Source organism: Maniola jurtina, chromosome 3 (assembly GCF_905333055.1).
Source record: "Maniola jurtina chromosome 3, ilManJurt1.1, whole genome shotgun sequence".
In the NCBI taxonomy this organism is placed as follows: domain Eukaryota; kingdom Metazoa; phylum Arthropoda; class Insecta; order Lepidoptera; family Nymphalidae; genus Maniola; species Maniola jurtina.
The window spans coordinates 8,988,988-9,015,765 of NC_060031.1; the positions used below are offsets into that span (position 1 = coordinate 8,988,988).

General features: G+C 39.7%; 2 protein-coding genes across 3 annotated transcripts; one reads left to right on the top strand and one right to left on the bottom strand.

Annotated features, from left to right (window-relative positions):
• Positions 1 to 800: 800 nt before the first annotated feature.
• On the top strand, positions 801 to 6,747 carry LOC123879580 (uncharacterized WD repeat-containing protein alr3466-like). Of its 2 annotated transcripts, none has more exons than XM_045927376.1 (6): positions 801 to 1,141; positions 2,429 to 2,652; positions 3,108 to 3,297; positions 4,229 to 4,430; positions 5,206 to 5,403; positions 5,976 to 6,747. In XM_045927376.1, exons 1-6 carry the CDS (start codon positions 864 to 866, stop codon positions 6,147 to 6,149), a joined length of 1,266 nt encoding a protein of 421 aa, XP_045783332.1. In that variant the 5' UTR covers positions 801 to 863; the 3' UTR covers positions 6,150 to 6,747. The 2 variants fall into 2 exon arrangements, with proteins under 2 accessions (XP_045783332.1, XP_045783340.1); XM_045927384.1 differs by having other exon boundaries at positions 801 to 1,106.
• Positions 6,687 to 25,749, bottom strand: LOC123879575 (protein phosphatase Slingshot). Its single transcript, XM_045927363.1, is given in 9 exon segments — positions 6,687 to 7,025; positions 7,027 to 8,659; positions 8,739 to 9,008; positions 10,440 to 10,634; positions 11,169 to 11,234; positions 12,639 to 12,802; positions 14,180 to 14,351; positions 23,049 to 23,110; positions 25,332 to 25,749. Coding segments are annotated over 9 exon segments (2,652 nt in total). The 5' UTR covers positions 25,386 to 25,749; the 3' UTR covers positions 6,687 to 6,989.
• Positions 25,750 to 26,778: the final 1,029 nt, after the last annotated feature.

Genomic DNA, 26,778 nt, shown 5'->3' on the forward strand with positions numbered 1-26,778 from the left:
AATTGAAAGCCAAAGGCTGTTTACCTACCACCTGCACTATAAAACCCTATGCATGTAAAATTGACTCACTCGAGGATACTCATATAATATTATTATACATAGGTAATCTTTGAGGCTAAGGGTGAAATGTACCATAAGCATGTAGGTAACACATCGAGACTTATGATGCGATCCGATGGCAATCGAACGTGCTGCGTGGCGCGTGCATACATTGGTAGATCATTGTGCACAACAACAATAGGTAGGTAGTTACCTACAAGGAACCAAGAGCTTGAATCGCTATAATCCGCTGAAACCGGCAAATCTGTATGGTGCAATATATAGCATGCGATATGTACCGCCAGTCCTCATACTCATACTTAATATGTAGGAGAAGCCAGCCATCAAGCAAGCAACGCACCACCACCATGTAACATCATCACCACCATCACGCATGATCTGTGTGGTGGTGTGTTGCTGGATTGCTTGGTGGCTTGTAGGTAGGTAGGTAGGTATGTCATGCCTGGTCTTCCGCAAAGTAAAGCCTGCTTCTATACAATACAGCATGTAGGACTCTACCTAGTAGGTACCTGTTAGAAAATAAATACTATTGGAATGGATCTACATAAGATATAATAACTACATGAATATCAACTGATTTATCAGCGAAACCTGCTTTAAACCTTAGATTTAGGCAAGAGGTAAACTCATTCTCAGAACCATAGACTTACGATTTTTATGCTCAGAACTCATTGATGAAGGAGAAATCGGGGAAATTAAACTCTATGAAATTCTCTTTGAAGAACTTTGAGTCGGATTCGGATGTCATAATCACGTCAAAATTATTGTGTGTACCACATGTGTAAGCTTTTTATGCAATTTTCATGAAACAAACAAACTTATCATTAAGTAACTACAATAGTCATTACTGTAAAAATGAAATTATGGATCCACAAAGAAAAACACCGCCCGGACCAATGGCACCATCTAGTGTGAGAGCAGCACACAAAAGTTTCGCAGTCACGAATACTTATATCAAAAACGTTAGTCCTCAAAAAGAAATTGTAACAGTCCACACTAGCACTCCAAATGTTGAGCACAGATCTTTTCACAGCGAACAAAACCAGGTATATCAAGGAGAAGTTAACGTGCTCTCAATTATGTAAGTTTAAGGTTTTGGGTTCCTCCAACTGCTAGTTTATATTCACTGGCGTGCAGGTCATAGAGGCTTAAAACACTGCTTACCCAAATTGAAGTTCTTTGCTCATTTTTAGAGTTCCGTACCTCAAAAGGAAAAACAACGAAGTGATCCTATAAGGGCCCCCCTTATATAGGATCATTTCGTTGTCTGTCTGTCCAGAAAACCTATAGGGTACTTCCCGTTGACTTAAAACCACGTAAGGCAGGTAGGTATACATATAAGTCTTACAGCACAACTAAAGGAAAAATCCGAAAACGGTGAATTTGTGGTTACATCACTGTTCATTCATTCATCATTGCTATTTGCTATCTGCCATCCTGTTGGTTTCGATTCCATTGACGGGTCTTGACTCTTGACATAGAAACAGACAACGAAGTGATCGTATAAGGGTTTATTTTTTATAAGGGTTTCCGATTTGGCTGATTTTTACGGTTCTTTATCTAAAGAACCGTAAAAATCAGCCAAATCGGTCGAGTCCTTCTCAAGTAGGTAATGAAATGCAGGTTATGTAGATCCAACGAGCTTGTCAAGATTAATAATATAATAATAATGGGGATCCGTGGCAGTTCGCTCGCAGCCAGGATGCAAAAAGCGGTCTTGCTAGACTCGGCTAGGATAGTCCGCCGCTTTCTCAACCTGTCGCCCTGACCTGACCCCCGGCCGTTTGGTCTCCCCTGCCGGGGCGTAATCCTCCGCCCGGTACAAATATGTATTTATGTAAATGTGTATGTAGGTTTATTTATTTTTATGTATGTAAGTATATTATATTCTCTTTGGCTTTTATAGGTATATATCTATTTTGTAACCGGGCGTGAGAGTAAGTTATATAGATAATAATAATAATCCTTTATTTGCATAACAGATTAGAACATTTCATTTCAATTAGGTACCTACGTCAGTAAGGGCATGGCTAAGTTAAACACCACCACAGAATCAACTAGGCACCTGTTTTCAGGTTTTTTTTAATTTATGGAGGCAGTTAATTTCGATCACTTGCTGCATAAGATACCTAGGGTATTTTAGCCCACCACGGCGCAAGTTAGCAAATACTCACTAATCCTATAGGGCTATGGGCTATACTCTATCCCACACATTTTGTTTCTCAGAAGATAAGTAAAGTCTAGCGGTCCCGGAATATTGCTCTAACAGATATGTAACGATTAATATCTAAGTATTTTGAGCGTTGCAATAAATTCGTACGACCTACTTACCTAGGTATTACTTAAAGACCAGTAATTTATGTTGTAGAGATACGAATAAGGAAATAACGTGTTGCAAGTATACAGAAGATGTAAAAGAAATAGCCTCTGGTTTTATTGATGGCACTATAAGATTATTTGACTGTAATACGGGAAATTGTGTCCATACTCTTGTCGACGATGAGTGCCGTGCATACCCTGGACCTGTCACTGCTATCAAACATAGACCAGTTAGCAAGGCACATCCTGTAACAAATATGTTATTAACTTGTTGTAAGTCCACCTGTACGCGACAGGTTGAAATGGCAATTAGAGAGGGAACGCCCCGCAGATCTGCACAGCCCCCGCGCTAAACCGATGCGGGCGAGCGCGGGTGACGTGCAGGGTTGCGGGCCGTCCCCCACCGCCTCGCATACCCCGATTGCCATCTCAACCTGTCACGGACTATACCTTACAGATTTTTTCAAGTCATAATAAGTATCAAATTATTGAAGGATGATATAGATAGGTACGTACTTTGTTCAAAAAAATAAATCGTTTTTGTGCAAAAAATCACACCAATCCGTTGCTCTGTTACGGCGTGATTGAAGGACAAACCAACGAACATACTCGCATTTATGATTAGGTAGTATGAGGATACGCAGGTGTGGATTGGCTTTTACAATTTGTTATTTACCTACATAATTAAAGTCGATATGATTATTTATTTTGTTTTTCGATGTCTCAAGATGTTAATGGATGTATAAAATGTTGGAAATATAAATATGAACAATGTCTATACACGATAAGGGAGAAACGGCAAATACTAGGATTATGTTACCACCCACATTATAGTAAATTCGTTACCTATGGTGACGATGCTAAGCTAAACATGTACGACGAAGAGGCACAGACTCAAGAGAGAGCTTTTTATTCTAGGTATGCTAATTAGATTTTTTTATGAAATCGAAGGAGAAATTCTCAAACATGATGAAGCAAACTTGACACAATAACTAACAGATTGGATGAAACTTTTGGGGTTCCTTGTTTTAATCACACTAATATTATAAAGGCGAAAGTTTGTATGTGTGTGTGTGTGTGTATGTTTGTTATTCCTTCACGCAAAAACTACTAAACGGATTTGGCTGAAATTTGGAATGGAGATAGATAATATCCTGGATTAGCACATAGGCTACTTTTTATCCCGGAAAATCAAAGATTTCCCACGGGATTTCAAAAAACCTAAATCCACGCGGGCGAAGCCGCGGGCATCGGCTAGTCACTCATCATCTTCTATCATCGATCTACATCACTCGGGATGATGTAAGGATTCAGACGATAACTCATAATTACATCCAAATCAGTTCCGGCATTTAGAAATTATGCTGAAACGACGATCTCCCTGGCGCAGTGGGGGCATTAGTTAGCACTGTGGTTTTAAAAGTGCGAGGCCCCGGGTTCGATTCCTGGCAGTAGCACTTGGAAAATTTATAATTTCTAAATTGTCTATGGTCTGGTCTGATGGCAGACTTCGGCCATGGCTTGTTACTTATCACCCTATCGGGAAAGACGTGCAGCTAAGCGATCGGTTCCGGTACTATGCCGCGTAGAAACCGATCAACAGTTCGTACGGATTTAATGAAATTAACAATATACCCCTATACCCCTTAAATTAAAATCAAATAAATAAATAAAAATCAAATACATACATGAATCCTGAAAATGTTACATTCCTTTTTTAGGGCAGTCGTATATAAATAGGTACCCTAGGTCCAGTAGGTAGGTATGTCACTAAGCGACTATTTTTGAATTCACAATCAGGATATTAAGGTATGAACGTACCTAGATAAAATATTTTAAAAACTTACAGCCAACGCAAAAACATAATAGATGGACACACGTCAAGAATTTTCGCCTGTGTCTTCAATCCTAAATCACACCACGAATTGATCTCAAGTGGATGGGACGACACGGTGATGTGTTGGGACGACAGACAACCCTACGCTACTCGTTACTTCTCTGGTGTCCACATGTGCGGCGAAGGGCTAGATTTCGATAAACCAGGAAGACAGGTGGGTAACTGGCGGTCGGTACTACTATTAATAATAATAATCATCTTTAATTCAAACTAGATGATGCCAGCGGCTTCGCCCGCGTGTTTAAATAAATAAAGCGTGTGTTGATTGTGTTCTGGAAGTTTTGTGTGTTGGTGGTGTACAGTGCTTGCTTTTCCTGCTTCTTTAGTAGTGGGAGGGCGGGTGGTGCATATCGCTTGTATATCTTTGTTTCAGACATATCCATTTAGAGTAACCATTACACCACTTTTAGGGTTCCGTATCCAAATAGTGCCCTCAGGAGCCTATTGCTAAGCCTCCGCTGTCCGTCCATCCGTCTGTCTGTCGGACTGTAACTCATGAACCGTATGTCGACAACAACTGTTCAAAAAGGCGGTAAAGTTTCAACTCAATCGGATGAATTATGTGCTTACGAACAGGTAACGAACGAAAACATTAATTTGTAAATGTATGAATTGAGAGGTGATAGCTTAGTGGTTAAAAGTTAAAACTCCTAGACAGAGTCCGAGATTCGATCCCGGGGAAGCACCTCTTGCTTTTCGGACTTACTCGTAGGTACGCGTAAGCAATTAAATCTAATAACGGTGAAGTAAAACATCATGCCCAAGAGTTTTCCATAAGGTTCTCAACGATGTATGAAGTCTGCCAATCTGAAATTGGCCTGCATGGTAGACTACGGCCAAACCCTTCTCATTCTGACAAGAGTCCTGTTCTCAGTAATGAGCCGGCAATGTGTTGGTGATGACGGATTAAACAATTGATATTTTTAAAGATTTTAACATGTTCTTGGCAAGACAAGGACAGTATTCAAATCTGGGACTATGGATCCTGCAAACTAATCGAAACAATAACGCCAGATAGCTACCAGTCAAAATTATACTGTGGGAAAATGGTCCCGCGTACTAATTTGATAGTCTGTGGCGGTACGGAACCTAATATTCTACGCGTCGTAGACGTCAATTTAAAAATTGTAAGTACAATTTAGTATAATTAGTATCCTATACGCAGTATCCAATGAAAGTTATTTTTTTGTGTCGATTCAAAGCGCCCCACTGGAATTTATAAAATTTACACAATGTGTCAAATGGTCTCCGTATTGACATTATGTTGACAGATGTCTCATCACTTACATTTAGTTCAGAGTATGCTCACATGATACTGCTGCTATCAGCGCCAAAATGGCGATAATAACTGCGTCAAAACAGGCCGGCAATAGCAAGTCAACAATACCTGTATTAGTAGAGGCCAGTGATCCTAAACGAATAAATAAAATTGAGGTGTCTGTATGAAATTTCAAAGTAACTGCCTAAAGTGCTATAAGACCTATTAATCTACCTACCTTCCAAATTTCATGATTCTAGGTTAACGGGAAGTACACTATAGGTTTTCTTGACAGACACGACAGACAGACGGACGGACGGACGGACAGATAAACAATAAAGTGGTTCTATCAGGCTTCTGTTTTTCCCTTTGAGGTACCCTAATAACGACTCTACTCCACTTCTTGTGTGCGCTGGCCCTTAGATGATATATTTCTTTCAGACGGAATGTTCAGTACGCAATAACCCCGGCGGTATCTATGCATTCGATTTTGGAACGATAAGGAGAAAACTGACAAAAATACCAGACACATATAAAAGAATGAGTGAAATACCAAACGTTCCACGCGTTGCTTTTGTCACTGGAAAAAGACTGCAAACTGTTGACTTCGGATAAATAAGTTTGATTGCATTTTACTGTGATGGTGATCTCATACCGCGAAACGACCACAAGCTCTGGGGCGTAGAAGCCGTATCTTTCAGTACTGGAAATGCGAACAAAGGCACAAAAACGAGCCTGCCACAACGGTCGCAGATTTGTTATGCCATCGCCGTATTTCATCGGCGCGCCCAATGCGGCCGACTCGCGCATTCAAATTTTCAGTATTGAAAAGTCATATAGTCGTATGAGATCACCTTTAGACTGCAGTTACACGCTCAGCTTGGCATCAGTTCAACTTCAAACAGGCCATGACCTTGATCACAGTGAATCTGAAACTAAGGGGCTGAAGAGCATTAGATGTTTATTTCAGCATAAGTTTGGCTTGAAGATCTTGTCTGTCAATCTGGATCATCAGTCCACCTGAGAGTCTACCAGTCAACACTGAACTAAATTAAAACCTAATGTCTTTTTGACAACAATCATAAAGATTCAAGTGATATCAAACAAAGTGCAACTTAGGCCTAGTATAATAAGGCAAAAAAAACACGAGTCTCATTATAAAAGTCTCTACTCACAAACAGGCGTTTATACAATTTACTGTGATAGACAAATACACTGTGATTTCATTTGTAAATAGTATATAAAACTCTAGAAAGATAAAATATCCAGTTTGGCAAGAATTCATAATAAATAAAACAATACTAATAGCCAGAGAGCCAGTGGAAAATTTTGGAGAGGTACTCAGTACACCTTAAAGTTACAACACCTCCCACTGGCTCTTGGACCATAATTACTACATAGTATTATACACAGGATTCGAACATCTATTATTTGACCGGTTCAAGTTGAGCCTCGTCAACGGATGGGTTTTCCCATGCTGCAATTGTTTTTTGTTTTGAGCTTTCGACATCACAGTTGAAACCACCACACTCGAGTAGTCCAGAGGTGCGAGCGCTACCACGGTGGGCGCCGCCGGAGGGCGCTCGCCCGGCGGCCCGCAGTACGACGTGCGCGAGCGCGCGCGGCCCTCGCTCTCCGCCGTCAGCTTGCACTTCTTCGACACCGACTCGTGCGGCGCCTTGGCGCGGCTCGGCTCGCCACCCGCCTCGCGCGGCCGGCCCGGCTGGTCGTAGCGGCCCACCAGCACGCGCACTGACAGGTCCTCGGCGGGCTGCGGAGGCGCGGGCGGCGAGGCGGGCGGCCGCGCGCGCGTCGCCGAGCGCGCCTCGAACTCCTTCTTGAGGTTGCTGACGAGGCCGGCGGGCGGCGGGCGAGGCGCGGGCGCAGCGCGCGGCAGGTCGCCGTGCGAGGCGGCGGCGAGGCGACGCCGGCGCGGCCCCACGCGCAGCCACGTGTCAGCGGGCGCGGAGGCGGACAGGCGGCCGCCCCACGTGGAGGCGCCGCGGTCGCGCGCGCTCTCCATGCGCGCCAGCTCCTCGAGTATGGCACAGGTCTCGTTGAACTTGCGTTCGTTGGCGGCGAGGTCGGGCGGCGCGCGCTCGCGGATCACAGCGAGATCGGGCGCAGGCTCGTCGCGCGGCGCGGGCGGCGGGCGCGCGCGCGCGTCGCCGGAGCCCCATGATGAGTGGCGCGATAGGTCCACCACCACCGCACTGTCGAACGAGCTCCAGGAGCTCTGTCGGCTTGGCGGCGGCGCCTCGTCGTCGCCCCGCCGCTCCACCGGATCGTACGAAGCGTCGCATGGTTTTAATTTAACGTCTATCATACCACTGTCACTCTTCACTATATCGTCACTGTCGCCACGCGGCCACGGCGCCTCCCCGGGGTCCCAAGCGTGGATGCGGTCGGGCGCGCGCGCGCGGCGCGGCGGCTCGCGACGTTCGATCTCGTGGACCAGCACGCGCACGCTGGGCGCGCCCTGCTCCTTGAGGCGCATGATCTGGTTGGGCGACACGCTGTAGGAGCCGCCAGCGCACGGCATGAGCATGTGGCGCGTCTCGGAGGCGAGGTTCTCGAGCGACACGGAGGTGGGCGGCAGCAGCTCGCCGGCGAGCTTGGAGTCGGGCGACCAGGAGCGCGGCCGGCCCGTGTACGACCCGGTCAGAGCTAATACTAGAGGGGTGGGGTCCATTATTTTGTTCTCCGATTTAGACGACGACTTGGGAGCCTTCAGATTCGTCTCGGACTTCGACCGCTGCAATTTCTCTTTGTTCTTCATTGCGTCCAGGATTCCTTGATAAGTCTCGAGCTGGTTCAGGAAGTTGTTGTTCGGCTTGATGCAGCTTCGTTTCGCCTTGACGTGCCGGAGAGCCTTGTCGAAGTTCCAGTTGAACGCCTTCATGGCGTAGGCAATGACGACGGAGGCGGACCTGCTGATGCCCATCTTGCAGTGCACGAGAACCTTCGAGCCTTCATTCCTAGCCTTATTTATGTATTTAAAAGTATTATCCCAGTGTTTTAGAAGATCAGTCTTTTCGTCGTCGTAAACTCTAATATTTAGGTAATCGAACATACCAGGAAAAAAATTGTCTATTTCTCTAGTTACGTTGAGTATATGTCTGACCCTGTAAGCGAGAAACGTATTCCTTTTAATATTCGGCTTTTACAGAAACTATCAAAAAGTTCAGCTAAGCAAAGTCATACCCATTTCTTTGCAACTCCTCCAAGTTGCTCGCATTCCATTCGGAGCCGAGGTACACGTGGTCGAAGATCTCGGTGGGCGCGTCCATCTGGCCCAGGATGGTGAGCATCTCCTGGTCGATGAAGGACTTGAGCTCGCCCAGGTCCATGTCGAGCTCGTCCTCGAGCCGGCTGCGGATGGCCTTGCTCGTCACCTCGTCGAGGTCCACGCTCATCATGATCTCCTTCAGCGTGCTGCGGATCACGCGCTCGGTCTCGTCTTTCTCGCGCGGCCTGTCGAAACAACAAACGCTTTTTAGCTCTTGAACTAGCCTAAACTATCTCAAAATATTAACCACTATGCAGTCGGGAGTCATTATTTTTGGTTTTGATTTGGGGCATCATTAAGGTAAGATTTTTCTTACAATATTATGTAATCAAGAAAAGACAAGACAAAGTAAATAAAATACATTGTATTATCATAAAGAACGTAAGAATGTTACGTACGTTGCATTTCGCACGCATCTAATGCGTTTAATTAGCGCATTTGCCAACATCCGATTCAAATTCGAGGTCAAGAAATGAGGTCTAGGTATGCTGTAGGATATAATGTAATGTCTGAGTTGAATAAGGTCTTAGTCCAATTACTTGAACTGAAGTAAACACAAAATGTTTCCTTGGTCTCTTTTTTTTGTTTTTGTCATTGATAAAAACAAAATATTATCATTAATAATATAATATTGTCATTAATAATATATTGTCACATAATCAATTTCTGCTGGAATCAATTCCTGTGGAAACAGAGTTGGCAAAACTCAGTTTTTTTTAAAACCAAATCATTTTCGCTTAAAACAATTTTTTTAGATACAAAAAAACCTGTTCAAAACAATGCCAACCCTGACCGGTACCAATATGAACGCGTTCATTCTTTAAGCAATCGTTACCATTTTACCGCACGAAATTCGAGCCATTAATTGATACAAGCATTACCTATGCTTGTACATTATTAGTAAGTGGCAAACAAATTGAGCTAACATGCAGTATAAATTTTAGGTCTCTGGCGGACCGAGGGGGGCGCGAGGGAATTTCTACCGCGCGAGGGCACGCGATTGGTTAACCAGTCGTCACATGTATCTTGTTGCGTTAACTTTCCTTTATGCCGCTTTTTCTCAACTACCGTCTTATTTTCTAAAAAACGGTTAACTGCAATAAGTAGTTTTTGAGTAATCGCTAAAAAACGTGGGATTCCCAAAAATTTTTGTTTCTTAAAGTTTGCATGTATGAAAGAAATAAATAAAAAAAATCTTCGTTGTTAGGCGATAACTTTTAGCAGTTAATAACTTTCTAGAAATAGGACGAGAGTCAAGTCGTTTGGAGGGCAAAGCTTGTTAATTTTTTTAGAAAGAAAGTAAATACATACGTTTATTCTGTAAGTTGTGTCACATGTTACAACTAAAGGTTGGTTTTTTATAATTTTATGACAGTGCTTTACCTACATTCAAGGAAATTTCTAAATATTTTTTTTAAAACATATCAAACATTGCGAAACCGGCAGGATTCGAACCTGCGTCTTCTAGGTTTTGCTCCCGACGCTCTGATCGCTAAGCCACGGTATCGCTTACTGGCAGTGACGTAAAGATTGGTTACCCCGGCGCTGCCACCACTTGAGCATCAGTCAAAATGTCTCAAGCAGAAGAAGCGGCGGAATGTGTCGTGTGTGCATACTTGAGCCGCAGCGAGTCGGGCGAGGGCGGGCGACGCGACTCGAGGCAGTCCATGGCGTGCCACTCGTTGAGACAGGAGCGGTCGGAGTCCACGCGGCGCTCGTAGTGCGCGCACCACGCGTGCGACGCGCCGCCCGCGAAGTGGTTGAGCGAGCGGGCGCGCGCACTCGCGCGGTGCAGCGTCTGCAGCGCCGACCTGAAAACGACACTCCTCTTTGAACCAGGGCTTTGAACTAGAGCTTTACTCTATGTACCTTCTTTTAATATTTTTTTATTTACTTTTAATTATTTCTTGGTAGAGAGTTGAAACTTTCACAGAATGTGTATTTCTTTTGCCACTATAACAATAAGTAATATAAAACCAAGATGGCGAATTTCAAAATGGCGAAAATCGATACTAATCCATATTCAACATTTTAACCGATTATGATGCAATTTGGTATAGAGTTAGTTTACATCCTGGTGAAAGAAGCTACTTTTTACCCCAAAGATCAAAGAGTTCCCACGGAATTCTTAAAGGCCCATCCGTTTAACCGATTTATATTAAAGGTACAGAGGTGGCTTGCACCCCGGAAATTGACATAGGCATCTGTTTATCCCGGAAAATCTAAGAGCTCCCACGGGATTTAAAAAACCGTTAATCCACGCAGACGAAGTCGCGGGCATCAAAGAAATACATAATAATGTAAAATAATTACATATCATTAACATTTTAACATTAAATACGTACCACATGGCTTGCACAGATACGGGCTTGAAGATATGTTGCTGGTTGCACACACACACGCTAAACCCTCTGTGGACAATGAATCTGTAATTAGTTATTGTTTCACTGGACACGAATGTCTTGCGCGACGAAGGTGGATTCCTGCAATCGTAAAGGTAATACTTACTCCTAATCAAACAAACATGATTTGAAGTATCATAAAAATGAATTTCAATGAAATGTCATGTCAAAAATTCTAAATTCCATGTAAACCAACTTATGGCTCTTCCCCGATTCGAATAGTAGGTTCTATTGAGAAGAGCTTTTTAAAAACCTAAATCCACGCGAACGAAGTCGCGGGCATCACTTAGTATCACTATAATTTCTCAAACAGAAATATTAACTTAGGTAGGTACTCAAGCGGCACAAAGTAATGCATAATACACAGCGGATTTCAACGAAGGTTACACTAACTTAACATTTTAATCAAGGGCGTTCCTATCTCTTGCAATATTCTTCGATTTAAGGGCTCTAACACATTATGCTCTTTGTGTTATAAAACCGGCACAATTTACTTGAATTATAAAAACCTTGAAATTGCTAAAACTAGTTTTAAATGGCGATGCGTGATGGTGATAAAAAATATAGGGCTGAATTTGTAGTATGCTTCTGCTCATACCAGGGCGCTTTAAAGCCCCCGAGGTCCAACGATTTAAGCTGTTGATTGTTCTTTGATACATTTTCAATCGGCCAGTTTATTCCATAGATAGACGGTAATACTTGGGACACATAAGCCAGTTAGGTAAGTTCAATTTCGAGAAAGACGCCGAATCCAACTCGGCTGGGCAGGATTCGGGAAGCTTCGGAAATTGCGATGTTTTCTCGTCGAAAATTCCACAGTGCTTGAAGACCAGTCCAGTGCGTGATGCCTGTGATGACATATGGATCCGAGACATAGTCCTTAGATAGCTCATAGTCAATAAGATGGAGAGAGATATTCTTCAAGTTTCCCTACATACATCAGGAATGAGGAGATACGTATTCCGTACTTAGAAGATGCAAAGTAACCGACATAGCACGACGGGTTGCGAAGCTGAACTGGCAATGGCTAGGGCGCAAAGTTAAAAAACCCGATAGATGTAGAGGTCCCAAAGAGCGCAGCGTTGGCAGGTTCTCCACTAGGTAGACAGGAGAATATCAACGACGAATCACAGGGAGCCGCTGAACTCTCTAGAGCTATCCCTACCATATCCAGCACTACACGTTGACAATGATGATTACCAATAGTTGATCCTTTTATATGAAAAGATTAGCTGAGCAGCACCGGCTTCGCGCTATTCGCAAGTTAGTCCTTGACTGCGATCTCACCTGGTGGTAAGTGATGATGTAGTTTAAAGTGATGATGCAGTCTAAGCTGGAAGCGGGCTAACTTGGAAAGGATATGGCAGTTTTTCTAATTACTAGTATTAACAGTATGACTAATTATTTTCTTACCCATCTCCGTCTAGTTTGATGGAGGTGTCCGCCAGCACCCGCAGCACAAGGCCGACCGTGGTTCGCTCATTGCAGTCGATGCCCAGCAGAGCGGCTTCGTCGCCGCGACACACCACCACCAAATACCGCGTACGCCCAGGATGAGCGCTCTCCAATTTCACCGCCTAGTTCAACAAGTGCAGGGTAGCGATCAGCATGACTGCTTGATTTAAATCATTTTCGTTTGTTGAAATGAGTGATTTCACAGGCGATCATGGAAAATGATTTTTCAATTTTCACACTTACAAAATATAGTTTCCTTCATTAATTTGACTAGGAATTAATAATCAAGATCAATAAGCTCTTTCGCAAATTGGTTTTCACGGAAAGTGAATTTTCGCACTTATGATTGTAAATGCGAAAATTCGCTTTTAGTGAAACTTTGTGCGCTTCGTGATTTTCACAGCCTACTTTACCTAAGTAAGGTAGCAAGTGTTGACGCGATCTTTACATGCTATCTTTTATTATGGTTATTATCCAACTCTACTATCTACTGGGTGACTCTTCATAGAGTAAAACAGATTTGTATGTTCCTTGAAGTACACATACGAATATGGATTACGGCAAACTAGACCCAATTTGACTGACAGAAAGCTTAAATAGAAAAAACATTCCGTTCATTAAAATTTACGGAAATTCAGATTTTTTTACTGCGTTTTCTAGAGAACTGTCAAATTTCGCAAAATAGAGCTTCATTTACTCTTAATTTTGTTTACTTCGAGATATTCTAATGAAAATGTTCAAATCTAGGTGATGACTGGTAACTAGATTTCAAACGCTTAAACAATGCGGTAAATGTACGAAAAACAACATGACAAAGACCAGGTATGACCTCTATAAACGGTATGCTTCCTAATTATTTCAGTATCACCAAGTTTTGTAGAAATGTAGGTGAACTACTGTATGCTAATCACATCCTATTTTCAACTTTGGCATCAGTACCTATACTTTTGGAAACACCACGTCCCCCAGTAGCGTTATTAATAAATATAATTTTATCAGGTATCCTCAAAGTATCAAAACCTAGCGTATAATAATTGTGTAGTAAAAGCTAGTCAAAAATGAGATAGGCACCCAACAGTAGAGTGGCTGCAGACCAAGATGCACTTATAAAACTGCAGTGAACAAAATAACTAGTATCTACCTATCTAAGACCTATATCCTTAGTAGTAAAACATGACATTTTGTATGCGGTGCAGTTAAAAAACCAGCGTAGCCTAGTGGCTAAGAAGTTCGCCTCCTATTTGGGAGGTCGGGGGTTTTCGACCCCAGGCACTGTAATTTTTCGGATTCATGTGCGTTTCGTTTCGTTCGAAATCTGTAACTTTTCGGAGTCATGTGCGTTTCAAGCAAAAAAATATAAATCAATTTAAGGTGAATAAAATTATCGCGAGTTCTCCATAATAATCTCAATATCATAGATACACACATACACACGTCAAACTTATAACACCCCTCTTTTTGGGTCGGGGGTTAAAAATAAAACAAGTAGGTATCCATACCATTTTGAGCGTCTCCTCCGGGCGCACCAAATAAAACATAGACTGTAGATGGTTGTGAATGTGAGGTTGAGGAAGAGGCCGTGCTGGCGAGCGGCGGCGGTCCGCGCAGCCTCGCTCCGCACTGCCCAGCACCAGCGCCGCGCCCTTGTTAGCGAAGTAGCACTCATTGAGACTGGAACAAATACATTATTGTATACTCTTAGGCTGAGATCTATAGGGCGAACTTTGACCTTACTAAGACTTACTGTTAAAACGAGACAGCGTTATACCGCTGGTATAAATCTGTCTCATTTTAACTGAAACTTAAGTCTAAGCAAAGTCAAAGTGCACTCTATAGATTTCAACCTTTGTGTCCTGAGTGACGGTGAACCGCGGAGGCGAGATGAACGGCGGATTAAACAAATGTACGTTCGAAACTATAGTGTCCGTGGTGCATCAATACACTACCTATATACCTACTAGGCACATTCGGCGTGAAAATCCGCTCTGCAAGCCGCCATACGCGGTGCGCCATCACTCAGGACACACCTTAAGAAGGTAGTGGGAACTGGGTGGATGAGGAAGGCGGAGGATCGTGTGTGGTGGCGCCTCTTGGGAATGCGAATGTCTACCAGTGGACGCAAACAGGCTGACTGATTGATTCTCTTGATATGTCTATTTCTCCATTCAAATGAAAACAGGTGCAATGTTGCGCTTGTTGCTGATGCTAATACTAGATCGCTTCAATATTTATATTATGAACTATCACATACTACTTAACTATACATGCGGCCCGTCTGGAGTGTGCGATATCAAGGCGAATTTAGTGCACGTGTTCTTCACAATTTGATATAGGCGCCATCTCCACGGACGAGGCGAGAAAAGTCCGAATCCGAAAAGAATCCGAAGATTGTGGGGATAGCATCGCTTTATGGAGATTGGCCTGTAAAGAGTTGTATCGAATTTGGTGGTACAGCGAAATCATCGCCGCGATTCTCTCGTCCGTGGAGACAGCGCCGTGCGAGAAGTCTTTTTTATATGCCTAATTATTTCAAATACTTAACTGAAAATATCGATCAAAATTCATTCATTAAATTTATACCTAACACCAAAACTTCTTTATCTAAGAGATGGGTAAAAGGATGATGGTATTCGGTATCGGTACAACCTTCCCTTTGGATTCGTCTTTAAATCCATGCTTCAATAAGTACTAATATTATAAGGGAAAGAAAGAAAGCTACAAACGGTCCGTTTGGTTAAAAAAAATATTCAGCCACAAATAAAGTATTTAGTTTTTAAAATTTGTTATTTAAGTAATGCAAAGTGATATGCTAGTGGTAGTTTAATAAAAAGAAATATCCTGCCGCAAGTTTCTATGTAACTGACTACTTTTTTAATAGGCTACGGCAGAAGACTCGCTTATTCGCCTCTTTATTCATTAGTTCACCTTCTCGACCTTCGACTCGGCCTCGTAGGCTTGTTTCCTTGGTGTTTCTCCTTCACTATCTTCTGGCTTCGCGCCTTACAAAACACTCTAGTCTCTAAAGGTAGGACAGACAAAACTGGGTGAAGTCCGACTGATTTCATTTTGGACTACTTAGTTAAAAGGTACTCTAGGTAGGTACCGGAAAGGTTGCATACACTTGCATTAAAAATTTAGCCGCAAAATTTTAAAAGCTAATAAAAAACTCGTAGACTCGTAGCTTTAGTTTTAAGTTTACGTAATTATCACCACTAGGTATATATCATGTTTCAAATCGAACAAATCGGACAAACAAAAGGTGTACTATAGTACATATTTTGAATAAATGATTTTGACTTTGACTTCTAGCCGTGAAAAACTTGTGATATCGAGCGAATGTTACAATGTTGTACGAAAGTTCTATTCGAATAAAATATATTACATATTCAAAATTAACATTGAAAATATAGAACTGTGTTGCATCCAATATCTGAGCACTAGTTCTTTAACAGTTTTTTATTTTACTTTTATACCACTGTCATAAGCAATATACTACCTACCATTTTTATCATTTATAATTATTTATAGTAGATAAACCTGTAGCTCAAGATATAATTCCTAATGAAAACAGTAAACAATTCTTGCCATATTATGGTAAGCTAAAAATGTCATGACAAAAATAGCTCTAGTAGAAAAAGTTGTACATGGCTCGTACGTTCGGAGAGCACTTTGAGCGGTATGCCACATTGAAATCATCGATGATAATAATAATTGAGGCTCAACTACTTGCAACAAGCTGTCCTTCAAAAGAGGTGCGCGAGAATCGTACCTACAAGTCATTCGGCAATGACGTTTTAAAAATAATGCAACTGCGAAATGTATGAATGACGCCATTTTTAGTCAGGTTGTTGCAATCCGTCTTGTGGCGTTTACCTTCCTTTCACCGGAGCGCCGCGCAGCCCGAGCGCTGCGGTGCTCGATTGCGCGCCGCCGCCTGCCAGCCGCGAGACGCGCTGGCTGGCCCTTGAGCCGTGGGTTTGAACCACGTTTGGACTATGCCTCAATACGTACAACGCGGTGATTACTCATACAACTTGCTATTTTTGATTAATCTTACAAACACGTTCGTATCTACGTTCAATGTTCAATATGTATTGTTTTCATGTTTATGTTAGGATGGTATTATTGTACCAAAAGTCTTTATTATAGTTTAGGTAAGTACTATTGGTTCGGCGCCCCTGAATTATCTACATCTAGAGATTGCAGCGTACCTACTTTGACGTTGCTTATACGAAATACAGTGATTCTGAGGCTCTGACAGACGGGCGGACGGATAAATAATGTATGACCATGTATGATAGGAAACTATTACGTCTTATAGACAGTGACGGATTAAGACTACTTGATGCCCTAAGCAATCCATGCCTGTGGGCCCCCCTATCCGTATGTCAACTGGAATCGGTCTTTAAACCTTTACCGCCTAAAAACATTAGTTTTTTGTAAAATAAGATGCGGCTTTCGGGGGCATCAGGGGGCACGGCAGTGCCCCCGCCAAGACGAGCCAAACGGCGGCCGGGGCGCTACGTAGTACCTTTTTCTCGAAGTGTTTCGCCGTATTTTCGACCCGTCATAACTTCGGTCTGGATGGCGCTAGAAAGCTGAAATTTTCAGTATAAGGTGTCCTCAGCAAATGTACCAAATATACTAAGTATCAAATATCTAGCTTTTATGGTTACAGATTTATTGATACCTAAAATACGCCGTTTTCGTCCCTCACTGATGATCATCACTATTCATAGTCTGTAATTCTAGGGTACTTCCCGAAGTCCTAGAAGGCTGAAATTTGGTATGTAGACTAGAAATTGCATACAAACTACAGGAAAATTAAGAAATTGGCAATGCCCCCCTTCTACGCCTCTTATGAGAAAAGCAAATCTGTAAATTATATCGCTAGAATGCTGATATTTTCAGGATAAGATGTCCTTGGCAGATTTATTAAACGCATTGAGTATCAATTGTCTAGCTTTTATAGTTTCAGATTTATTGACAGTCAAAACTTCTAGTCTGTAATTCTAGGGTACTTCCCGAAGTCCTAGAAGGCTGAAATTTGATATGTAGACTATAAATTGCATACAAACTACAGGAAAATTAAGAAATTGGAAATCCCCCCCCCCCCCCCCCCTACGACTCTTATGGGAAAAGCAAATCTGTAAATTCTGTTGCTAGAATGCTGATATTTTCAAGATAAGATGTCCTTGGCAGATTTATTAAATGCACTGAGTATCAATTGTCTAGCTTATATAGTTTCAGATTTATTGGCAGTCAAAACTTCTAGTCTGTAATTCTAGGGTACTTCCAGAAGTCCTAGAAGGCTGAAATTTGGTATGTAGACTAGAAATTGCATACAAACTATAGGAAAATTAAGAAATTGGCAATGCCCCCCCTCTTATCGGAAACGCAAATCTGTAAATTCTGTCGGTAGAATGCTGATATTTTCAGGATAAGATGTCCTTGGCAGATTCATTAAACGTACTGAGTATCAATTGTCTAGCTTTTATAGTTTCAGATTTATCGACATTCAAAACCTCTAGTCACAAATTCTAGGGTACTTTCTGAAGTCCTAGAAGACTGAAATTTGGCATTAAGTAGGTATTTCAAGAATTATGAACAACAGATAAATTAAGAAATCGGGTCCCCCTTCATGCCCTCGTATATGAGATGCATATCTGCAAAATCTGTTGCTCGAATACTAAAGTTTACAGGATAAGATGTCCGTGGCAGATTTATCAAACGTACCAAGTATCTCTGTGTTTCCTGAAGTCCTAAAAGACTGAAATTTGGTATATCTGCTTCAAAATTGAGTTGCAAGATTCCACCCGAACAAACATACTTACATACGAGTACATTGCAAGTTGCAATTGAAAAAGTACGGCTTGGCCGTTTAATGTTCGTAAAACTATTACATGACATAACATATTAAACGTTAAAAGTTATTAAACGGCCAAGCCGTCTTTTTTTTTACCAAGATGTAGGGTTTGTAGAATCAGAGCTTGTAAGTAGAGTGATTTGTTATTTATTGTTATAAATGTGATATAGTCAAGAACATTTAAGAGCTATATAACTTTGGACTTGGGATAGGTCCCATGGCCAGCACAAATCTAAGCTCAGCTAGGGGCTTGGCTCTACTAGAGATCTCATAACTTTTTAACAGTGAAAACATTATGAACTTGTGAGTCTTGGCTAACTTTTTACATGAAATGTTTTTGGTGGGATTCGAATTGTCGAATGCACAAGCGGGCAGCGAGTGGGCAAGCGGGAGTGGGCTTATGACTCTAGATCGGATTCTATGTCAACTTAAAACGCGTGAATTTTCAAATTAGTCCTAGAAACTATTTTTGGTGTGGGTTTTGGTGACGTGAGAGTGAGACGTGATGCCCTAGGGACGGATTTTTTTTGTGCTTCTTCTGGTGCCCCCTCAGACGTAATGCCCTAGGCAATTGCTTAATTTGATTAAGGGTTAATCCGTCACTGCTTATAGAAGATTACTACTAGAAGTTTGGTAGTAGTAAAGTAGTTGCTGTAAATAATTTCTGTAGATAACTTTCTGAAAATTGATGCCAGACTTTATTTTAGAGATTTTTATGTTTTTATAGGTATCTATTTCATTTAGTTGTTTTCGCATTTCAATTTTCCGTCTCAAATTAGTCCCAACTTTCAAGTAGACGCCGGAGGAACTACGCATTATTTTAGTCGATTAACTATAGTTTGTGAATTAGCAGGCCTTTGATAATAAAATAATATTGTGAATTCGTATGCATTTTAGTGTCATCATCTATTTAACGTTCTAGGTAGGTACTACTCGACTTCTTTACCTACATCCCGGAAAATCGAAGTTTCTTTGGGATTTTTAAAAACCTAATTCCATCGCTGAAATCAATGTATTAGAAGTTTAGGACCTAATATAATTTTTGTAAAAAGCCCGACATTTAGGCACGTTTGATGTTCATAAATTTACTTATTTACAGTGACTAAGTAGTAAAATCCCGATAAAACGGAGCTCTCATGCATCAAACTCACATGGGTTGACCTTTTGTAATCATACGGCTGGGTAGGCAAACGGTCTTCTTATACTTAGAAATGAGAAACCATAATTCATTAGAATAAAATGTGGGATAGATCACATTTTAGAGTTTATTAAGTACGGCATTACATTGTCACTTCCATTACAGAAGCAAGGGCGGTTGATCTCAAGGTTCGTTAAAAATAGAGCGGCGGCGCGTTGCCAAAGCCGCGCCGCGTTGCCCGCTATACTTGCGCGTGAATAAAATTGCCGCATCTGTCTGCAGCCCGCGAGCCCGCTTCTTCGTAGTCGTACCGCTTTACCCAATTTAGGGCAGCGCGCATATCCGCCACATGGCGTGACGTCGCGACGCGTCAAAACAATGCGACCAGCGCCTTCAATAGTTGACTCGACTGTGTTCGCGTTTGCCTTGCACTGAGCACTATAAATCACATCGCTATGTTATGGGGCAAGCTCTCATTACAGTATTTTTACATAGTAGTAGGTCCTTAGTTCGCTTATAATATCTGCAGTAAATTTTCACTAGGAAATGTAATCACCGTTCAAGAAAAGCTTGCACTTTTCCGGGTTTTTAGGGTTCCGTACTCAAAAGGTAAAACGGAGGCATGCTAATGTTACTCTGCTGTCTGTCTGTTCGCGTGTCACGGGTCTCTAGCTTTTTATCTTAAAAAATAAAGTTGTCAGTTTTAGACTATTTCTAAAATATACCCCATATTTCAAAATTAAACTAGTTAGGAACATAAAATTTCGGTATAGATACCATGTATAATTCGTACAAAATGAGATTTCTCTCGCCTTTGTAACTTTATGTGTCAACTGTCATGTCAAAAGTACGATTTCATTATTTTAAAGGTAAACCTTACTTTTGACAGGAAAGTTGACACAGAGTTAAAATGGCGAGTGAGTTCTCATTTTGTACGGACTATGCCTACTGTATTTCAACAACAAATATTGAAAACAATACAATTATCTATGGAACTCTAAAAGAGCGAGACCCGACTTGCACTTTGCTGGTTTTTTTAACAACCAATCCATAGGCTTGTAAATTGTACCTAATACTTATTAAATATACCTACTTACATAAATTTAAAAAAAAAATCGGCTGAACCATTATTATCGATATGTATATAGAGCAAAACAATTTTTAGGGTTCCGTACCTAGAAGGGGAAAACGGAATCCTTATAGGATCACTTTGTTGTCTGTCTGTCTGTCCGTCTGTCGTGTCTGTCAAGAAAACTTATAGAGGACTTCCTGTTGTCCTGGAATTATGAAAGGCAGGTAAATACCTCTTATAGCATAAGTAAAGAAATAAATCCGAAAACCGTGAATTTATGGTTACATCATTTAAAAAAAATTGTGTTTCAATTTTCAAAGTACCAATTCAATTTCAAGTTTCAAACTATACCAAATGGTCCAACCAACTATATCATATGAAAGGGCTTTACTTGTACATTCTAAAACAGATTTTTATTTCTTTTTAAGCATAATAGTTTTTGATTTATCGTGCAAAATGTCGGAAAAAATACGGAACCCTCGGTACACGAGTCTGACTCGCACTTGGTCGGTTTTTTTTTTTTTCAAATTTTGTGTCTGTTAGCTGTCTTCCACGCTAAGCTGAAACTGCGAGAATGGATTTGAACGCAACATGGCATACCTTCTTATAGCTTATATCCCGGGTTAACATATAGGATACTTTTTATCCCGATAAACAATAGGGCTCGTTCGGAATACGGGATCAAAGTTTTTGTCGATGTTACTCGATAACATCGTCGAACCTATTTTCACAATTCTTCTTTTTATTTCAAAGGATTGTCAGATTGGTTTCATGTAAAGGTAAAGATCTAATGAACAGTTTCGGAGATAGAGAACGGAACTCCAGAACAACGGGTAACAGCAATTCAATTGCGACAGTGTACTATAAATATGCTTAGTAAAAATTACATTCAAGATATTTTATTTGCAGAAACATTTTTTACAAGACCCAGAGTCATAAATAAAACCTATAGGTTTTGAGTCCCTTAGCGGGTCTTGACAGGCACGACAGACAGACAGACAACGAAGTGATACTATAACGGTACCGTTTTTCCTTTTGAGGTGAGGAACCCTAAACACCGGAAAAGTGCAAGATTTTTTTGCAATCTTCAGTGTTCCGTAATTAAAAAAACTACATTATTTTACCATATCATGCAATCAGTTAACTTAATAAGCCAAGTTCAATCTCTGATCAATTAGTGACCTTCAAGTCAAGAGTGAATGCTGGATATAGGCATCTTCTAGGCAAGCGCACTCCATCTTAGCTTGCATTATCACTCTTGCCAGACTATTTAAGTCTGATTGCAGCCAAGCGCTAGTCTATAAATTAAAAAAAAACTATCTACATTTTGTGGTAAAACCATTTCTTTTTATAAGAGTGCTATTTCCTTATTATAAAAGTCACGTTAGGACAAATTAATCACGTAATCAGCGTATCAGCTAGTAATACATAACAATTAATAAAGTAAATTTCAGATATACGAACACGTGTAGTAAATAAACAACTCTTATTCTCCATCAAGTCGACAACACATCCAAAACAACAATCGAAACAATAGGTACAACACAAGCTTAATATACGTAGGTATTAAGTACCTAAATGCAACCATGTCCAAGACAATGGCAAAAAAAATATCACAACTAGTTATCACTGGATATTGACACTAACACAAAAACTACGAGTCCGTGATGGCAATTTTCACGACGGATGCGGTTTGTGAAACGACACACGGGCCGCTGCACTGCGCCCACCGCGATTCACCATCCGGCGCATCCCGAAGTACAATTCGCCATACACGCACGAGTCAGTCAGCTCGTACGGCGGCGCGAGCGTCTGAGCCGAGCCAGCGCCGTGTACGTTGTTGCGTACGACACGGCTTCCCTCTGAACGGAGCGCGAACTGTCGCGTAAATATAGAAACTACAGCTACACTGAACAGGAACACGAGATACTCAACAACACACTCTTCACACCTCTGTTATTGCGTTTCAAATTTTGAATGTCGATCTAAGAACATTTCCAGAAACACACCAAAGTATAGTTTACAATTTGCGTTTTCGCCCAAAACCTATAATATGCTAGAAAGAGTTTGTTTTGCCCTTAAGTATCGTTTATGATAAGAGTGGAGCCTCTACTATTCTATTGGATTCAATATTTTTTAACCGACTTCAAAAAAAGGAAGAGGTTATCAGTTAGTATGTTTTTTTTATATTTTAGTACATTTTCTAATAAAAGACATCTATTTCTAGGACAGATATTTCTAGGTAGAGTTAGGCAAATAATATTTTTCATTACTAAAATAAATAGTACATACCTCTTGCTGGTAAGATTCCCGGCATCGTCCTCTGAAGCTTCAGTTGATTTTTCTTCCTCATCCTGTTGGAGTAATCAACATAAACCATCAAAGAAAATCATTCAATTAAGTATCATTGACAAAATAAAATAATAAATACTTTTTGTACTCTGGATAATTATTATTAAATTTAAAATTCGCTAACTAGTTATGAAAAGTTTAAAGCATTATCTATGTGTTAGTACCCAGCATACCATGACAAAACAATTTACTTAATACTACTAAAAATATAAATATTATGATATCAATCTTACAATATTGTGATGAAACAATGGTAAAATTATTATGGTCATTAATCATTATTTATGTAAAATTAGATGTATTAGATAGTTTAGTTATATCTTCATTTGTTATTAATACAGTAGCTACTTCACACTGTGTTTATAAAAAATGGCTTAAACAAAAGGTTATTAAGAAAAATAATGCATTCCAAAATGTTATTAACATTTTTTTTTACGTACCATTTGATGTTACAACTGCATTGCCAGTGTTTGTTTCTGTGGAATTTATTCATAATATATGTTACTCTTACCAAAAAATATTTTAAAAACCCTTCTTATCCTTTATTCACATTACATTATTTTCTATATACTTTCTTTTCTATTAATCTCAATCATATTCATAAAACTATCACTCAAAATAATAATATAATTGTTGTACTGACTTGGTATAGTTGCATAGAATAAAAATTACATTTATTTTAGATAAGATATTGTACTTGTAATAAATGACACAAAACATGTTCAGCTACTTAAAGTTGTTCGAAAAAACATTTTATAAGCATTCTTTCCAGAGTACAAAAAATGAGATCTATAAAATAAATGTGATATTTTTTACCAGAGTAGCAACTAACACCTTAAGGTTAAGAATTTTATTTTAATATAAAAACTTTACTATATTACTCTCATGTTTACTGATTTGATTTTATGTACATCTAGACTTATAATAAAACTGTTATTAGATAATTTCTGTACATTAAATATATTTCGAAATTTAGGCGAAACATTATTATCATTATGGAGCCCAAATTATTTTTTAAAATTAGTGTCAATTTGTCTGTACATGTCATGCTGAAAGAACTGAATGGATGAATATACCAACCACATTTTCAGATGAGATTATTTGTTTTGGGTACACTATAATACAGGATAAGTCTTTATAAAGTGTACATATTATAAAATAGGATGAAACTAGATCAAATTTTATCAACAGATAACAATGAAAAACAAATTAATTTTACAGACCCCTTTTTTATTAGCAAACTTTGTAACTTTGAACAAGTGATCCAGTATGTTAAAAACAAAAGAATAATGATTGTAAATATGAAGCAATGACATTGACATTAATCTACCTCAAAAAACCAGACAAGAGCAAGTTGAACTCACATGGAGTGTTCTGTACAATGAATATGTAAGTTTCTATGCACAGTATTGAGAGATAATATTATACTATGTTGTTTAAGACTTATAGACTTCTTATAAGTTTTAGTAGTCTATAAAGTACAGAACTTTTTTAAGTTTAGGCTCAGTACTCTCTAAGATAAGTGGGGTGAATGGTCACTTTTCAGCTATTTTCTCTATAACTTTAAAACTTAAGTTTTAAGTTTCAAGTAGTACTTTATTTTGCTTCGACCTTCCAATATTACTCAGCCCAAAATTGTTTTATATCAGACCTGTACAAAGATTAGAAAAAACCTATGTAAGGTTTAAAACAAATTACTTAGTGAAGACCATTGATGTTAGTGCCAGGTGAAAACAAAATTATGCTTTACCTATGTGTTTTATGAAAAGAAAAAATGTATACACAAGCCAACAGTAACTAAGATATTTACGTATGTATTAAGTAATACAAGTTTTTACTCTTAACTTAAAAAATTAAGTTTTGTAATTTAAAATTAGGGTGTTTATATCAAAGAGTTATACTCTAAACTAAAAAGTTCAACCTTATAAAAAGTAAAACCCAATATAGTAAGTACCATAATGATTTAAATAGTCATAGGGATATTATACTAGTGTGTACCTTGTAAAGGTACATTCATAATCCAAAATTAGGTTAAGTTTACAACATACTAACAAATATACTGACAATTCGTTTCTTAATTATAGAATTTTGTCATAAGTTCAATATTGTTGTGTAGTTAAAAACAAAAGTAAATTGTAGACCTAAGTGCCCTATTATAAGAATCCCTGATGCTGGTCAGTGTGCTAAATTATTGACTTTATTTTACATCCATTGGTTACTCACCGTTTTCTTTGGTGTTTGCACACTCGGAGAACGATGAATTGTTATAAGTGCCATACCACATTAATCCTAACCAATCATTATCAAAGTAATACACAATCACAAACATAAAAGTAATTTAATATCGACTTGTCATAATACTAATCTTCAGATGAATCAGTGAATCACTAAATATATAGTATAAACAAATCTGATTGAAAAAACACTCTCTGTATACTCATGGTGAGACAAGGAAACAAACAAATTTGCTTAGTGTTCATTTAAAATATTTTAATAAATCTACGAACACGGAACAACGAAAATATAATTTCATCAGTACGTTTTGGTCATTGCCATATTGCCATTAGATTACTTTACTCTATGATTGCCATTTGCCAGCCACAGTGAGCCACAGAACACATTGGAATTCACACACTTCACAGATTGAATGGATTGAATCTCAGACAGTGTTGCCCAGAGTTGCCGTTTGAGATACTTCAGATTGCCGTATTTATAATTAAAAATCATGAAATTGCCGTAATGCTCATTTTTATTGATACAAATATATTTAAAAAGTACAAAAATACGATAAATCAAAAAGGAAATGAAAATATAACCTACTCAGTTGTACTCAACATAACAAGCGCAACACGATCAATTGAGGTGGAAGCGACGGGGCTGCCCGCGAAATTCAAATTTAATTTGGTTTTTCGCAATTTGTAGAGTAATACGACAACGTAGGCTTATGGTATTTTAATTGCGACAATGGCAGTATTGCGAAATTGCGAAAAACCAAATTAAATTTGAATTTCGCGGGTACGCCCGTCTCATGCCCCTTAAACTGATTTTCCTTGCGTAATGTGTGCGTTCATAGCGCTTGATTGGAATTGTCATTAACTTAAAACAGTATTCTTGTGAATCGATTCAAAATGAAATTGGATTGCTGTATATTACTATACAGTAATGAAAACCTACCGCATGCCGTATCTTCTGAAATTATACGCTCGAATCACCACATTACGGTAATTGTCATATGAATGACAACACTGATCACGACACCTATTTTATCTGGCTTTACTGCTCCGGCATCTAGCCTTTTGAACCTAACACCATTTTGCCACAGAGCACCTAAGGCTTCCAATACACGTCAGGTTTTTTCATCCGGTCTGATCCGGTCCGGTTACCTGAAGGCACTTGATACACGTTCGATTCTTGCGTCAGACTTTTTCTGAACTAAGTCGATTCCGATTTCCGAGTGATGATCTCGAGTATAACAACAAAAATGTGAAGAAATAATACTTTTCGCTTTATTTACCCACCTTAATATTCCTAACTAGGTATAAATGAGGCATGTAGGTGTTTGGAAACTGAATTTTTTAATGATAATTTGTATAGTTTTAGGTACCTATACTTAAAGCGAAAAACAAAAATAGGTGAGGTGAGTGAGTGAGTAATATTTTCTGTTCAAGGT

Excerpts from the sequence above, each read along its gene's own strand:
- LOC123879580 (XM_045927376.1), top strand. The coding sequence starts at position 864 with ATGAAACAAACAAACTTATCATTAAGTAACTACAATAGTCATTACTGT. Across the intron at positions 2,653-3,107 it reads AAATATGTTATTAACTTGTT|ATGTTAATGGATGTATAAAA; the intron begins GTAAGTCCACCT and ends CGATGTCTCAAG. Across the intron at positions 4,431-5,205 it reads TCGATAAACCAGGAAGACAG|ATTTTAACATGTTCTTGGCA; the intron begins GTGGGTAACTGG and ends ATATTTTTAAAG.